The 17,309-nt window shown below is 36.2% G+C and overlaps 1 protein-coding gene across 26 annotated transcripts in view; it reads right to left on the reverse strand.

Moving 5' to 3' along the window:
- Positions 1-17,309, reverse strand: part of EYA1 (EYA transcriptional coactivator and phosphatase 1) — a 95,916-nt gene that overhangs the window by 40,548 nt on the left and 38,059 nt on the right. For 16 of the 26 annotated variants that reach the window (XM_087931353.1, XM_087931359.1, XM_087931357.1 and 13 more), the window contains 4 exons: positions 11,392-11,578; positions 9,032-9,168; positions 8,172-8,255; positions 222-311 (listed from right to left, as the gene is read on the reverse strand). In XM_087931353.1, the coding sequence (XP_087787479.1) occupies positions 222-311; positions 8,172-8,255; positions 9,032-9,168; positions 11,392-11,578 (498 nt within the window). The remainder of the gene's footprint in view (positions 1-221; positions 312-8,171; positions 8,256-9,031; positions 9,169-11,391; positions 11,579-17,309) is intronic. The other 10 variants (XM_087931356.1, XM_087931361.1, XM_087931355.1 and 7 more) reach the window with 1 other exon arrangement.

The raw sequence follows: 17,309 nt of genomic DNA on the forward strand, positions 1-17,309 counted from the left end.
ACTTGAAACCAATGACAAACAGTGGGTTGCATATTAGTTAGCTACACCTAGAAACAGACAGCCAATGACTATGAAATTAGCATAAATAAATTGATAAAGAACTCCAAAACACTAATTTTGCCAGTGTAAATCTCTCTTATTTTCTTATAGAAAATAGTGGTCACTCAATCATTATTTAGTCTTTCAAAAATCTGTATGTCATTCAAATTATAATTACTTACTTCTAAATCATTAAAGAACAGATGAGTATCTGCCAAATTGAAAATCATCTCCTCCATCCTTAGTCCCAGTGAAACAGAAGTAGGGGGGTCCTTGTAAAAGAAAAAACAAGGAAAAAATTAGACTTATCAGAGAAAAGAAGATAAACTGTTATGGTTAAAATGCCTTATAGGGAAGAGGACTTTTATTGCCCCAAAACAGTGTTCTAATTACAAATTCTAATTACAAATTATGCAATAAAAATAACAAAAAAGAGATAAATAATAAACCAATTACCCCGTACTATGGCAACAAGGAAAGGCAACAGGTCATTAGAGCTAAAATTTATTCTATTCCATTCCATTCCTATTCTATTTGTTCTGTTCTATTCCAATCTGTTCTGTTCCACTCCACTGATTATTTTATAATTGTTGAGGTAAACATTTACAGATTTTTTTTAACAATGGGTATCTGGATAGGAGCTGTGGTGGCGCATTGGTTAGAGTGCAGTGCAAAACGCAAAATGAAAAACACTGAAGTGCTATGGGGCTTTAGAATTCAAACAGATAAGCCCCTTCCACATAGCACTCCAGACTTAATAACTGTCAATCAGAAAGGCAAAAACGTTTGGATAGTGCATATGAGAAAGAACTGGACAAAATCACAAAACATAAAGATCTACAAATAGAAGCAGAACGATTGTGGCAAAAGAAAGATAGTACTACTAATAATAACAACTGCCTTGAGTACAATTCCAAAACATCTAGAATACCATCAGCATTGACAAAATCACCATCAGTCAATTGGAAAAGGCAGCTTTACTTGGAAGCTTACATCCTATTATGATACCTTTAACATTATTAAATAACACCAGCTTATCCCAGATCCTTTGGAGGGACAGAGATATGTAAACATCTGGATGATTATGTGATAAATCACAACACAATAACAGTAATAATCTCCTCCATGGACACCCATTATTATGGTGACGGGGCTTTGATAATCTGTTGAGGTTGACAGCTCTGCTGGCATTAGTGTATTTTACCAGAACAGTCACTCTAGCAGAGAAGTCTCATAGCCTGACTATGTGTATAGTGAGTAAATAAAAAAAAGAATCCTGTACCAGATTCAATGACCTGATTGGTCATTGCCTGGCTCAGCAAGGATCGCATCAGGTATTAGAGCTCCTGGATATCTTGACAAGCGGTCAGTAGGACTCAGGATGCCTGGGCAACCAGAGCTTAGCCCTGTAGGATTATTGGAAGAACAACCACAAAAATGGCAACAATATACTGTGATACAAAAACCAAGTCATTGTGGCCTATTATAAATTGGAATCAACAATATGAAGTTACTTAAACTGAATGTTTGAATTTTAGAAAGAATTCATCCAAACTCAAATATTGCCGAACAACTATTAGCAGGTAAAGGGAGATTTATTATTAGAAATAAAATATTCAGGAACGCAGAATTGGAAGAAGTTCAGAAAAATTGTGATAATAGAAGACCCAATACAGACAGTCCATACTCAACATCTATTCATTTAGTGACTGTTTGAAGTAACAACGGCACTGAAAAAAATAATGTATGACCAGTCCTTGTACTGATGACTGTCACAGCATCCTTACAATAATGTGATTGTGATTTGGGTGCTTTGTAACTTCATGCATTTATGATGGTTGCAGCATCTGTGATCATGTGATCGCCATTTGTGATCTTTCTAGACAGCTTCCAACAAAGTCAATGGAGAAGTCAATAGAAAAGGTTGCAAGTAGCAGTCACATGATGTTGAGTTTAACAACCATAGTGATTCACTTAATGACCATGTCATAAAGGTCATATTGGGGTTGGTCATGTGCTATCTTATTTAATAACCACTTAATGATGAATTTTCTGGTCCCTATTGTGGTTATAAATCAATGACTACCTACAGTAGAGTAGGAGAAAACACTGAAATAAAAATTGGAACTATAGAGGGAATGTCTGATAGAAATGATAATTTAGAAAATGGTTGTTCAATTTTTGACTTGCCAGGGCCACATCAACTGAAGAGGAATTGTCTTGGGTCATATTTTAATATATAATATACTGTAGTTAGTGCATATAAAGAACAAACTTTGTTTATATTTTTTATGATCTTATGTGGCTACACTATAGTTGTCCAGGCTGCATGTACTCTATATCCCACATGTTGTACAAGACTTAGAACAAGTAATAACCAAATAATTAGTAGTACAGGTTAGCACTGGAATAACCTACCGGTATTAACTGACTCTCTGACAAGAAGAATGAAAACAAACTAATATGGCATACGCACAATCACCAAGACTACCAGGACAAGAAAGTAGTGTCTCCCCCCATCCAATTTTGTGCCAGCTATAATGAAAGATGTGAATAAGATGCTTGCAAGGATCAAAATAACATCTATCGAACACATCAATCAGCTTGCCTATAGTATAGCAGTGGTAGTTACAAAAAATTGAATACCCAAATTAGAAAACCAAAAATAAACATATTCGATCCCAAAGTGAAGATAAGATTGGAGGCCAAATTAAGATCAGATGCAAATAATTTAAAGAACATGAAAGAGTTAAGTTAGGTAAAGTAAGCTAGTTGAAATGCTAGTGATTCGCAGAACCACCCTGCAAGTAGCTTTTGTTACACAATGGAATAATTAAAAACATATTTTTCAGAGTATAAGATGCTCTGAAGTATAAGACTCACCTAGCTTTTGGGAAGGAAAACAAGAAAAAAATAATCTGCCTCTGCCTCCCAACAATTTGCCTCCTTGCAGCAAACAGCCTGGTCAGCTTCAGCACAGCCTGATTAGCACAAGCAGGTGACTGTCGGTTGGATTGGCCTCCTGACAATCAACTGTTTCAGGCTGCAGGGATTGCCATAGCCTATTGCTGCCTCCGTGCACCCCTTTTTTGCATGCCGTTTTCAACCTCCAACTGCCCTATTTCCGGCCTCCATGTACCCTATTTTTGGGCCATTCCACGTGGCAGGGATCAGAATGGGAGGAAAATGGGGTGCATGGAGGCCAAAAATGGGGCATGTGAAGGCTAAAATGGGATGTGGAGGCTGAAAATGGAAGGTGCGGCGGTAATAGGCAATGGCAATCCCTGCAGCCTGAAACAGCTGATCATCGGGAGTCCAATCTAACTGACAATCAGCTGCTTGTGTTAATCAGGCTGTGCTGAAGCTGAAACAGGCTATTTGCTGCAAGGAGGCAAATTGCTGGGAGGTAGAGGCTGAAGGGTGGGGGGTGGGGTGGCAGGTGAGCAGGGCTTCGGCAACATTAGCTGTATAAGACACAGACATTTCCACCCACTTTTGGGGGTGGAAAAAGTGTGTGTTATACTCTGAAAAATACGATAATTATTATTGTAAGGTTCTATCATATTATTTCATTTAATATTTAAACTTAGAAAACTATAAATAAGTAAATGCTATACATGTACAGGTTTACACTAACAGAAAAGAAATTTTGCATTCATAACTTCTGAATCCAGTGGTGAACAAAGTTTGTAGTCCTGAATTCTTCCCTAAATCTAATCTATTGCCTACACTAGGGCTGTCACATTCCCGGTCCATAGGCTGAATGTGTGATGCCTTGGCCATGCCCACACCCGGTTTAGCGAAGGGGAAAGTCCCAATATATCACGTGACGCTGCCATGACGACGCATGTTTAACACCCCTGCACTACATGATTACCATTAATTCAATTACTTCCATTTCTCCCACATCCAAAGGGACAGAACCCTATTATTATGATGAATATCCGTTTTCTACTGCAGACTCTCATATACATTCCACTAGAACAAAAATATATTTAGAGCTGATTGTGTTTTAAACCCCTACATGTTTTTGGAGATAAAATCTCTGTGCTCACTTAGACCTTGTGTATAGGTCTGACAGAAAATCTAAATATTAAATAGCACAACATTGTTTTAAAGCTTGTATACTTCAATACAAAAACAATAGTGGCCAGAACTGGCATGCAGACTGAGATAAAATAATGGAACACTAGATCTTTTCGGCACCGAGTGCCCAAACCGGAACACATGCATATGTGCTTGCCGGGGTGCTGGAAAACTGAAGACCAGCTGGCTGGTGTACACATGCCTGTTATTGGGCCATTTTTCAGCCATTTTGGGGGCAAAAACTAGCTGAAAACAGCTTGAAAACAGTTGAAAAATGGCCTGAAAACAAGACCAGCTGGCCAGCATGCAGCAGAAAGCAGAAGAGCAGCTGGTGACAGCATGTATGCCCAGAGAGGGCTCTGTACGCCACCTCTGGCATGTGTGCTATAGCTTCACCATCACGGCACCAGACTGTTAATCTTTGTTATTTTAATTCATTTCTAAATAATTATTACAAAATTAAATGTTTGAAAAGTATAATGAATCAGTTAAAAAGTACCATTTATAAACAGGAATGACATATTTATTAGAATTTTTTCCACCCATATTAGCATGTCATCTTAAAATCCTTGCTCCCTTTGTTTTCTGGTGAAACAGGAGTTGAAAAACAGGAAAGTTCACTTTTTTTCCTGTCTCAGCTTATTTTCCAGTTAGCTGGAAAGTCAGAATTGAATACTTCTGTGAAAAAAGTTATTTTAATGTAGCATGTTATGATATATATATCTTACAATTAAATCGAAGAAAAAATAACTTCATATTAACACTAAAAAACTTCAAATGATGAAGTACTGAACCACAAGTACCACTACATAAACAAATTATCAGAATTTTAGCTAAATTTCATAGTCTTTTAATCTGCACAGTATTTTTCCCCTCTTTCTTAATCTGAATCAATTGAGTTTCCATTTAATCTAAGGTGGAAAACTATCAGTTTTCTCTTTGAAGAATTAAATATCAGTATTTGACAAGGAGAACAGGAAAGTTACTACATAAGCCTGATATTCATTTACATAATGCCAGTATGTAACTTGATGTTATATTTGAATTATTTTACTTTTTCTACTTTCCAATTCTTGCTCCATGTTTTGCAGGGACAATTTGGGCTTCAAAGAATCAGCTGTCTGGCAGGAGAACTTCTCTACCTCATAATGCATTGCAGCTGGTGAACTAATAAGTAGTAAACCCATAGCCTCAGATGCACAGAAGGCATCACTGCATATATTCAAAGAACATATCCCACTACTTCTATACTTTCTTTTCAGCATAATATCTACACAGCTGTTAGTTATTTATATTCAAAATAGTGCTCACAGAAAACTGTTCTTTTAGGACTATTGGATAAATAACTGGAAAAAATATAATTTAGATTGTAGTAATATGTAAGTAATGGTCTAACCACAGAGTAAGAGTTTAATTTACATTTGTCTTTATAAAAGAAAACTGGGAGTCACTTCTTTATATTTTCTTTCTTTTTTCTATTTTTCCTGCATTTTTTATTTGTTCTTTTCTTATTTTTTCCTTATTCCCTTCATTCTAAATATTAGTTCTATCTTCCTTCTTAATAAATTCATATAAAATATGTATATCATATGCTGACTTTTAATGTGCAATAAGTACATTTAAAATAATAAACTACTATATAAAATTTTACTGTAGTAAAAAAGGGGGATAGCAACTGTATCTTCTACAAACCGTAGTTAATTTTTAACTGTATTGCCTATACATATCTGTGCCATTTTTTCAAAAAAGATGCAATCCTAAATTGAATCATTTGTTATTTGTCTGAATTTCATTTCTACAAATAGTCTTCAGTTCTGATCATTTATTCAGCAACCATTCAAACCTACAACAGTGGTGAAAAATTAGCTTCATGCCCAGTTATCATCTTTGCAGTGTGCCTCAATAGTGGTTGCCATTACAGGTAGTCTTTGACTTACAACTGGTCATTTAATGACTGTTTGTAGTCATGGTGGTCTTGGAATGGGTGCTTTATCGTGTGTAGAGTACTTCCAGATGCACTGTAAAATATTGCACTGCACTCCTTCTGCAGTCACAAAACCACATTTTGAATACTTGGCAACCTGTTCCCAACTGGTTGCCAAGTGCCCTGATCACTGCAGCATTGAACAGTCACATGATCACCATTTGCACATTTCACAACCATTTTCTGACAATCAAAGTCAATGGAGAATCCAGCAATAAAATTGCATGTTGTGGTCATGTGATGTATCATTTAATTATTGTGTCACTAATGACAGAGTTGCTGGTCCCAGCTGTTAGTTAGGTGAAGACTGTCTATAATAGGTACAACAACCAGCCTTAAATTTGACAATAAAAATATAGAAGCAGAAGATGGTTTTTGACTTTTAGGATAAGCTATAAACAGAAAAAAATATATACCAGCACTCAAGAAATATGCTGCAAAATAGCACTTGGTAGAAGCAACAAAGGCCTGGGAAAAAATATTCAGATGCCCTAATAGGTCTATATAGGTCAGAATCATGCAGGCAAATTTTCTTAGCACTACTCTATGGACGCGAAAGTTGGACAGAAAGAGAATCTTTACTTTTGAAATATGGTGTTAAAAAGGTTTCCTGAGAACTCTATAGATAGGCAAATAAACAACTGGGTCAAAGAACAGATCAATCTAAAGTTCTCACCAGAGAACTTTACCAACCATCCTCAAATTATGAAAAGACCTAGCCCTCTAAAGAAGACTTTAATGCTGAGAATCATAAAATAATGGAGCTGGAAGGGACTGTGAAGATTTTCTAGCCAACTCTCTGCCCAAAGCAAGACTTCTTATTCCATCTTCCTTAAACAGGCTCCCACCCATTGTTTCTTGTCCTGCTTGCTTTGGAGAATAAGTTGACCTGCTCTTCTTTCTGACAGTCGTTCAAGCAGACAGTTTAGCCATTTATATTGTCACTCCTAATCCTTCTCTTTGTTGGGCTAGACATATCTGATTTTCTTAAATAGACATACTGGAAGAAGAAGAAGAGGAGGAGGAGGAGGAGGAGGAGGAGGAGGAAAGTGGGTGAATTCAGTGGCAATGGTGACAAATGTGCTATTAGAAAATCATGTTAGGGAGAGATCGTCATGGAGAAAATCTAGCTATGTGGTCACTAAAACTTAATTAGTAACTAGATGACATATCATCCATCCATCGATCAATTAAATATTTTATCTTATCATAAATTCTGTACCATGTAACCAATTTTCATCAGCCTATTTATTTAATAATAATATTTATTTTTCATTATGGTGGCATTATATTAGTACAGTTTGTTATATACTAATCTAAAAAAAAGATAATACTGACGGGCCTATATAGAAAGTTCTTTATGCAATTCACATAGAATATTTTATTTATGTCTTGTATAAAAAGCTGGAACTTTTTTTTATCCATATCATAAATTGGTTTTAGTTCATTTTACAATTCTAACATTACAAATGTCTTTTAATCATTTTGTACCCTTTTTCTTTCATTCAGTGGAAAATGGATATTTTATGTATTTAGAAGTATGCTATTTTTTAGAATGGCAAATATTTTCTCGCCCAAAAGTCAGCAGGGAATTTGTACATCAGTAATAAAAAAAAATACCAAAAGTTTTAAATTCATAATTTTTTATTATGTCAACATGAGGGAAAGTTGCATCATGAATTCCTAGTGTATTATTGTAGAGACACTACAATTATAATACAAATATGTATTTATTTGTTTGAAAAGCAGTATAAATTTATAAATGACTTTACTTTTACAATTATTTCTGAATTTTCTGAATTCACTATCAGCTTCTGATGACTACACAGAAACATTTGTATTGATTTCTTTACAATATGGATGTTTCCAGGGTGTTATTTCTTTTCAGATTTCCAGATGATCTCCAAAATTTATCATTTACTTTCAATTCTTCCTAAGAACTGAAACCCCAATGAAAATTATTATTTTTATTTCACTTTTAGCTTCAGTAATTCATCCTATTAAGTTTTTACTTTTTTTCTATACATTGCTTCTATATACAAATGTTGTATTTCATACTTACTCTCCCATATCTATTAGCATACGATCCTGTAAGAAGTGAATGGAAAATGATGATTGTCTCATCCAAATCCCAAATGAATACTCTCTATAAAAATAAAATCAAAATATTTACATATGTCATGTTTTATAAAGTTGGTGAGTACAGTAGATTTACCTAAAATAATTGTTCTGAAAGTTGTACTTATTATAAACTTATCTATTTTTATTCAATTTCAGACTAATGACCATTATATATAATGTCAACAATGATGACATATTGCAAAATTTCTCAAGATATAAAGTGAATGGTTGCTTATTAAAGCATCCATATCTTTTTTATGTTTATGCAAAGTTTTAAAAATAATTCAGGTTCTGGGACATGCTATGCTCATATTTTCTGTTTTTCAAAATTTATCTTCCAAATCATTTTTGAAGTAAGCATAGCCTTATAGCAATAAGGGTAGTCAATTAAATGTTATAAATTCAAACACAAATTATACAATAAAAGTTGTTTTTCAAATAGAAACACACACTTAGTTCATTAGTTTGTTCGTTGTATCCATAAACACAATCAACTTACTAGAACAGTAATTGTAACTTAGTTATTTCTTTTGAAAATGTAACATTCAAGGTTTGAACTTGAACAGTCATTTAAAAAAATGTAACTTTTACCTTGAGAAAGAAACAACAGGAGTTCAACTACAGATGAATAATTTTGTAGAAGAAAATTCACTTGTAAAAATACAAGTGTTGCTAAGTGTTGTTTCAATTAATTTTCAACAGTTTTCATGAATTCGCATTTACTTTCCCTATCATCTCTCCCTAATGCTGTTCAAAGGATGAATCAATATACAAATAAAACAGACGTTTCATATCTAATACCTCAAGGTCAGAGTCAGGTGGTGGTGAAGGATTGTTATTCCTTCTGCCTCGGCCACGTGATTTGCCATCTGAGCTGCGACGCAGCCTATCTGCCTCTGAATCTTTAACTGGTGTTGTAGGAATTGTACTGTACTCTGCTAGAAAAGAGATGGAAAAAAATTGCTTTAAAAAGAGATGAAAAAAAATTGCTTTAATTCAATTGTAGCTTTCTGGATTTTATTATTTTAGGTAGGCTGTAGAGATTTGACCAGTACAATTATCTTGTGTTCACTTTAGCATTCATCTTGGATTAATATTATATTAATATAATATACCTGGAAGAGCTCTTTCTAATCTTATCCACAACAATCAATAGATAACAGAAGTTCACTTCTTGCCTATTATCAAATGCTTATTGCTTCAAAAAAATGACTTCAACTTTTAAGAACTCAAATATATCCCATCTAAAGTTATGAATGGCTAAATTTCAATGATATGACACTGTTTTGTTCTCCATTTTTAAAAAAATTATTACCATAAAGACTTTTACTTTAAGTTGAGCTAGTGATCAATGAGTTTCTAAACTGGTATGGCAATTTTTATAGAGACAAAAAATAAGTTTGTTAGACAGATTTATTTTGAAGAGATCCTTCCAATTATTCTTCTTTCCTGAGAAAATCATGGAGGGGTATTTTTTAGTAGCCAAAAGAACTGTCCTTTGTACAAAGGAAATTTGGGACGGATTTTGGTTTCAGTGCTGATCAAAATAAGTACATGTGTGCCTAATTTTACATTCTTACTCATGGTTTCAGCTCATGATCAATTTTAACTATATTATAGGATTAATGAAAATAATATGAATTAAGATTCCCATAGAGATTTTTGAGGAAGGTCAGGGTTCATAATATGATAGACTTACAATAATAGTTTCAGTTTACCTTTGTATAATTAATTCAATTTCTTCAAGAAATTGAATATGTATGTATGTATGTATGTATGTATGTATGTATGTATGTATATGTATATGCATATATGTATATATGTATACACACACACACACACACACATATATATACACACATGCATATGCGCATGCGCGCGCGCACACACACACACACACACACACACACATCAACCTAAACTCAATCGATATTGAAGTAGGAATATTTTCCTTTGGAAAGAGGAGACAAAAGTCTCTTACAGTTTTATGACAATTTTCAGGTGAATACTAGACTGCTTATTCATTTGGAAGTATTGATATCTAAAGATGTAAGCCAATAATAGCTACTTGATAACTTAGTAAGAGAACAATACCAGCTCATGTATCCACAGAATTAAATCAGTTTAGTGCATGAAACTTATCTGAATATGCCAATTCTTACTTCTGCAATGTCTCTAATTCTAATCATATATAAGGACAATCAGCCACTAAAATCAATGAAATGAATTTCAAATGAATTTAAACATATCCTTCTCCCCTTTGCCAGTCACAACAAAATTTCATCAGAAAGGTATAATTTGGGTATGTTGTCTAAGTCCTTATCTTAGTATAAGCATAATAAAACTGGGAACAGAGGAACAAGGTGTTCAACACATTGAACTTTCTATAGACAAGTTATTTTGGGATTGCACTTTAGGTGCCCATTACTACTGCTACCATCTTTGCTTTAGTACATAGAGCAAAGAATAATAGGATTGGAAGGCATCTTGGAGGACTTCTAGTCCAACCCTCTTGCCATAGCCATTCGTCTTCTATTTATAGGTCTTTGTACGCTATTTTGTGATTTTCTCCAGTTCTTTCTCCTTTCATCTGTTGTCTCCAGGAGAACAAGTAAAAATGATCTTTTGATCCTAACTTGCTGCAATTAAATTTACTTTAAAGTTATACATATCCTAGTTTGAAATTTTGGTTGTGCTTGTAGTTCTCTAAATACAGCAGTCAGGAATACAATTCTACATTTCCCTCCTATCTATCTGCCACTGGGAAAACCTCAGCTTAATGTTTTGTGACCAAACATTGCTTTTCTCAAAAATTTCTTACTCTGGAACTATTTTTATGAGCTTATTCTGATACAAATCTCACTGAATTTATTTGAGCATACTCACATACAGTATAAGCAACTACAAAACTGCACTCTTACTCTTAGCCTAGCACCCAAAATAGTGAGGAAATCAGACTTTTAAATACTATTTCTCATCTTGCAATTTTTATTACTTCAAACTTTGACTATTTTACAAAAACTGTAGAAAAACCATGCATCTGAAAATTCATTGCTATACCATTTATCTTTAACCCATCTTTTCAGTACTGAAAAAACAATAACATAAATTTATCTTTATGCATCTGATATGTTTATTGAGGTAATAAACTAGAAAATTACCTGCTGTAGCATCTGTTATAGCTTGATTTGTGATACCAGTTGGTGGTTCTTGTAGTTGGTAAGTTGCATTGGAGGAAGGAGTTGTTGGGCTGGTGTTGCTGCTTGTCATATAATGCGGGGGATATGGAGAACTATTATAATACTGTGCATACTGACCCTGGCCAAAGGTGGGATAAGATGGATATTCCTATCAGAGGCAAGAGAAATGCTGAATTACACTTTCCATCCGTATGCAATTGCATTTTATTTACTTCTAATATAAATTCAAATTCTGTATGCACTTTAGCCTTAGCCTTAGCCTTAAATAAATTACTGTTCTAATATTTATTTCTAAAGAACAGATAATTATAGAAACTGTTTCTATCAAAATTGAACTAAATTTGGAAAGTCAAAATTATACACTGAATTATTAAAAAGCTTTAAAATTCTGTTACTAAAATAAAAATAAACATCAAAATTCTAGATACCGCAATATCAAATTTTTCTGAGTGAAGTACAGGTAGTCCTGGGCTTACATCAGTTCATTTAGTGACCATTCAAAATTACAACGGCACTGAAAAAAAAGTGATTTATGACCATTTTTCAGATTTATGACTGTTGCAGCATCCCATGATCTTGTCATCAAAATTCAGGTACTTGGCAATGGATTCATATTTATGACCGTTGGAGTGTCACAGGCACACGTGATCATCTTTTGCAACCTTCTGACCAGAAAAGTCTATAAGCCAAATTCACTTGACAGTGGTGTTATGAAATTAACAACTGCGGTGATTCACTTAACAAATGTGGCAAGAAAGGTTGTAAAATGAGGCTAAACTTACTTAACAACTGTCTCACTCAGCAAAAGAAATTTGGGGCTCCATTGAGGTCTTAAGTTGAAGACTACCTGTATTTGCTTTGTAATCATTTTAAAAAGGTAGCTCTGGCAACCTTTGATGATAGAAGTATTTCACTAACACACTGAAATATTATTTTTTTCAGACTCTTCCTTTCTCTTTATGCAGCTGATCATTATGTAAGAACTACTACTACATTGATAAAAGAGAATATTTAGCTCAGGGTTGAAATGTGAAGTACTTGCTGCTGCCAGAACTTGGTTGTGTTCTCTGATATTATTTAGTTTTGGTAATGAAAGGTCTGCAAGAAAAAAAACCAAGCTCAGAGAACACCAAGGACCCTCCCTACTCCTAGTGCAGTTCTGTACATTCTATACATAGAAAGACTTATTTGACATTCTCAGATATTGTCAGACAAAAAGGAAATACATAATAGTGTCGAAGATAATTGAGGAATAGGAAAATGATTGCTGTAATGTTAAAATAGTAAGTTTTCAAGTAAAACCAACATAATTTTAATGTATGCTCATAATTTCTTTTTCAGAGGTAGTACAACTTGTTTAACATGTATGTGAAGACTGCGTCCATTACATGTTATTAGAAGAATATTTTACTACATCCTTCTAAAAAGAAAATATAATAAAAATAAATACAAAAATATATTTAATTAGTTACACTAAGTTGCTTTGGAAGATGCATTTTAATTATGAGCAGTAGAAGTGACAGTGAGCAAAATCTGGGAAATTCAATTAGGTTTAATGCTGGGCATGAAATGGGTAGGATAGGTATTTATTGTTCAAATACATCTTCAGAAATGTACAAATATGAGAAATAAGATTTATTGTTCATTCATTTCATTTAATAATAAACACTGCTCAAAACATAAAGGTAACACAAAAATAAGACGTCCTAGATCTGAATGAATGAAATATTCTCATTAAATACTTTGTTCATTACATAGTTGAATGTGCTGACAACAAAATCACACAAAAATTATCAATGGAAATCAAATTTAGCTACCCATGGAGGTCTGAATTTGGAGTTACAGTCAAAATTAAAGTGGAAAAAAACACTACAGGCTGATCCAACTTTGATGTAATGACAGCCAACGGCTTCCACAAAAGCAAAATCCCCAGCTTGATCCACAAAAACACACTGAGACATAATGGAGACCCAGAAGATGAACAGACCTATGGAACAGCTGTCCTGCCCTACATAAGAGGTACTACAGACAAAATCAGTAAGATACTACACAGGCATCACATCAAGACTGCCTTCAAAACAGACAAAAAAATAGCAGCCATCCTAAGAAACCCCAAAGATAAAATTGACCTGGAAAACCAAGGCATATATGAAGTCCCCTGTGCATCATGCCCTGCCACATACATTGGACAGACCAATAGAAGAATAAGTACTTGCCTGGATGAACACAAAAAACCAGTAAAAAAGCTGGAACACACTTCCTCACTAGTCCAACACATGAAAGCTACAAGTCATAGCATTGACTTCAATGGCACCAAAACCCTAGCCACTATAGAAAACCCCAGCCACAGAATTATCAGAGAAGCCATAGAGATTGAAAAAAGACCTGAAAGCATTAATAGAAGAGATGATTCCACCAGACTGTCAATTATTTGGAAGCCTGCACTCACAAACAAAAAAATCTTCACACCACAATCCAGGCAAACACCTGGGCACAAACAGATCCCACCTGATACCTCCAGCTCAAACACACCCCAACCAGGCACCCAGATGAAACCTAGCTTCCTAATAAATGATAGCCGTCCATTTACTCGGAGCCAAGCTGCACTAAAAGCCTCCAATACAGGAACACAATGTTTCCAGCCAATCAAGACAAAAAAAGCCACAAAACAGACAGAAGATATTAGAAATACCAATCAAGCAGAACACAGCAAACTCCAATCTCTTGGATTTCAATACTTCAACAACAGAATAATCAGAGAAGCCATAGAGATAGAAAAACGCGCACACAGCAGGAATAAACGAGATGGTACCTCCTGCCTACCAGACATCTGGAAACCCACCCTCATTAACAAATGAGTACCTAACATGAAGAAGGACACCAGACCCACACCCACGAGGGCCACACAAGATGCTACCACCACACTTCCACGTAGAAAGCAGACTCACACCCACACAGATGATGAGACACAACCACGGACCAGAAGCCATACCGCAGCTGCATCACTACCCGCTTCAAACCCCTCCGACCCATACATGAAGTGAACGGACGACCACCATGAAGATGTGGCACGACCACGAACGCGAAGCCAAACAACAGGATCACAGCTCACCAGCTCACATCCCCCGGTAACTAAGACTAACCTGAGCACAACCAAGCCCCCACCTGAACAGAACACACCCCCAGCCAATCAGAACACAGCCAACCCCCAACCAATCAGAACACAGCCAAACTCCCAACCAATGAGAAAACACCCCACCCTATCAGAACACAGCCAAGCCCCCACCCAATCAAGTCACACTCCCACTAGCAGTTAAAAGGAAAAAGCAGCTGCAAGCTCAAATTATTCCGAGAAGCACAAAGCTGAAGACACAAGCCTGAAGATGATGAATGAGACTTCATTGAAACGTCGCCTAGATACTTCCAATTTTAGGTGGGCGAAAACTCGATTAACCAAAGATCCATATGCAAATACCCGCGAAAACCTCACAAAACAAATATTGCACCTCTATGGGGAGGAAACCCACCATCTGACCAGGACTTATGAAAAACTTGAAGTCCAAAGAGCTTCCATTTTATGTGACCTCGCATTCCTACGCAACTGCCAAGATCAAAATTTAATCCCCCTAAGCTTCCAATTGAAATTCCACGCCAACACAGCAGCCACCAAACCATCCTAAAAAGAACAGAATTGGCCCTAATTAGAAATGAACTTCACACAAAAAGATTCCTCCTAGACCAAAACAACAAAGATCTCCTCACACTTCACCTCAGACTCAGCAATAAGATTCACCCCGCACTTTGGGACAAATCCAAACAACTCGTTGTCTGGAGAGCCGAAACACAGACCACCCACCAAGACAGATACACACACCAACAAACTCAGAAAACTACAACAACGCCAGAAACAAACTCCTCCCCCTCACAGCCACATATGAAACAAACAGTGTACAACATCTCAGACAAGATCCTGACCGAAGCTGAAACTAATGTCCTTTCGAAAGGATTCAACTTTGCTGTCGCTCCCAAACACATCACTACAGAAACCATTATATGCGGAGTTGAAACCAGCCTGACCAAAACCAACCCTGATGATGCTAACAGAATTAGACTCGAAATCACCAACATCCTCTGCACCAGCAAACCACCCAAAAGCAACTTATCCAAAGAAGAACAAACTGCACTACTTAACCTGAAAGAAGATACCAGCATAATAATCCTACCAGCAGACAAGGGCAATGCAACAGTGGTTATGAACACATCTGACTACCAAACCAAGTTAACCAACCTACTCCAAGACCCCACATACAAACCCCTAAACACAGACCCCACCACCTACCTAGAAAAAACCACCAGATCCAAAATAAAAGCCTCCCCCATAAGCGAAGAAATCCAGCAAAGAATCATACCCAGAAATCATCCAGATGCCCTAAGCTTTATGGCCTCCCCAAGATACACAAAGAAGGAACCCCACTTAGACCAATAGTCAGCTCCATAGGCTCACCTTTACAAAACTTAGCCAAATTTCTCGCCAAACAACTACAGCCCTATGCAGAATCCATCAACTCACATGTAAGAAATTCATTCCAGTTCATTGAGATCATAAAGAAACAAAACTTACAGCCCAGCGACTTACTAGTGAGCTTCGATGTCATATCCCTCTTCACCCAAGTGCCTATAAAAGAAGCCTTGACAGCCATCCAAAACAAATACAAGCCTGCCAAGCACTTCCTAGATCTGACCAACCACTGCCTATCCAATACATACTTCACCTACAACGGACAAAATACAAACAAATAGAAGGAGCACCCATGTGATCACCCCTCTCACCTGTCATCACTAACCTCTACATGGAATACTTTGAAACACAAGCTCTAGAAAAATATGATCACAAACCCAAACTCTGGCTCAGGTACACAGATGACACCTTCATAATCTGGCCACACAGGAATGAAAAACTGAACAACTTCCTCACACACCTCAACAGCCTACACCCAAAAATACAATTCACCATGGAAACAGAAGCTAACAATCAACTTCCCTTCCTAGATGTCTTAGTATACAAAAAATCCAATGGCTCCCTAGGACACACCATCTACCAGAAGAAAACACATACAAACCGCTATCTACACGCACTCTCCACCACCACCCAGCACAATTCTGTAGCCGAGACACTCATCTCCAGAAAAAAATGCTTAGCTGATGAACAACACCTAAAAAACGAACTACACACTCTCACTAACGTACTAACAGCCAATGGATTCCAAAGAAAGAAGATTACCCACCTAATCCAAAAAGAAACCCCAACCAAAATCCAAGACAAAGAACAAGAGAATGGCAAAGCCCTCCTCCCATATATAAAAGGTACTACAGACAAAATCAGCAAGATCCTCCAAAAACACAACATTAAAACAGCATTCTGCCCAAACAGAAAAATATCCACCATTCTAAGAAACCCTAAAGACAAAATCGAGTTAGAAAACCAAGGAGTATATGAAATCCCTTGCACCGCCTGCCCCACCACATACACTGGACAAACCAACAGAAGAATAAGTGCACGCATTGAAGAACACAAGAACACAATCAAAAAAGAAGAACCAACCTCTTCCCTGGTCCAACACCTCAAAGTCACAGGACATGAGATTGACTTTAAAAATACCAGAACTATCGCCAAAACTGAACACTTCAACAACAGAATAATCAGAGAAGCCATAGAGATAGAAAAGCGCCCACACAGCATGAATAAACGAGATGATACCTCCCGCCTACCAGCCATCTGAAAACCCGCCCTCATTAACAAATGAGTACCTAACATGAAGAAGGACACCAGACCCACACCCACGAGGGCCACACAAGATGCTACCACACTTCCACGTAGA

Source organism: Pseudonaja textilis, chromosome 3 (assembly GCF_049901715.1).
Source record: "Pseudonaja textilis isolate UNSWEBS1 chromosome 3, rPseTex1.2, whole genome shotgun sequence".
NCBI classification, from domain to species: domain Eukaryota; kingdom Metazoa; phylum Chordata; class Lepidosauria; order Squamata; family Elapidae; genus Pseudonaja; species Pseudonaja textilis.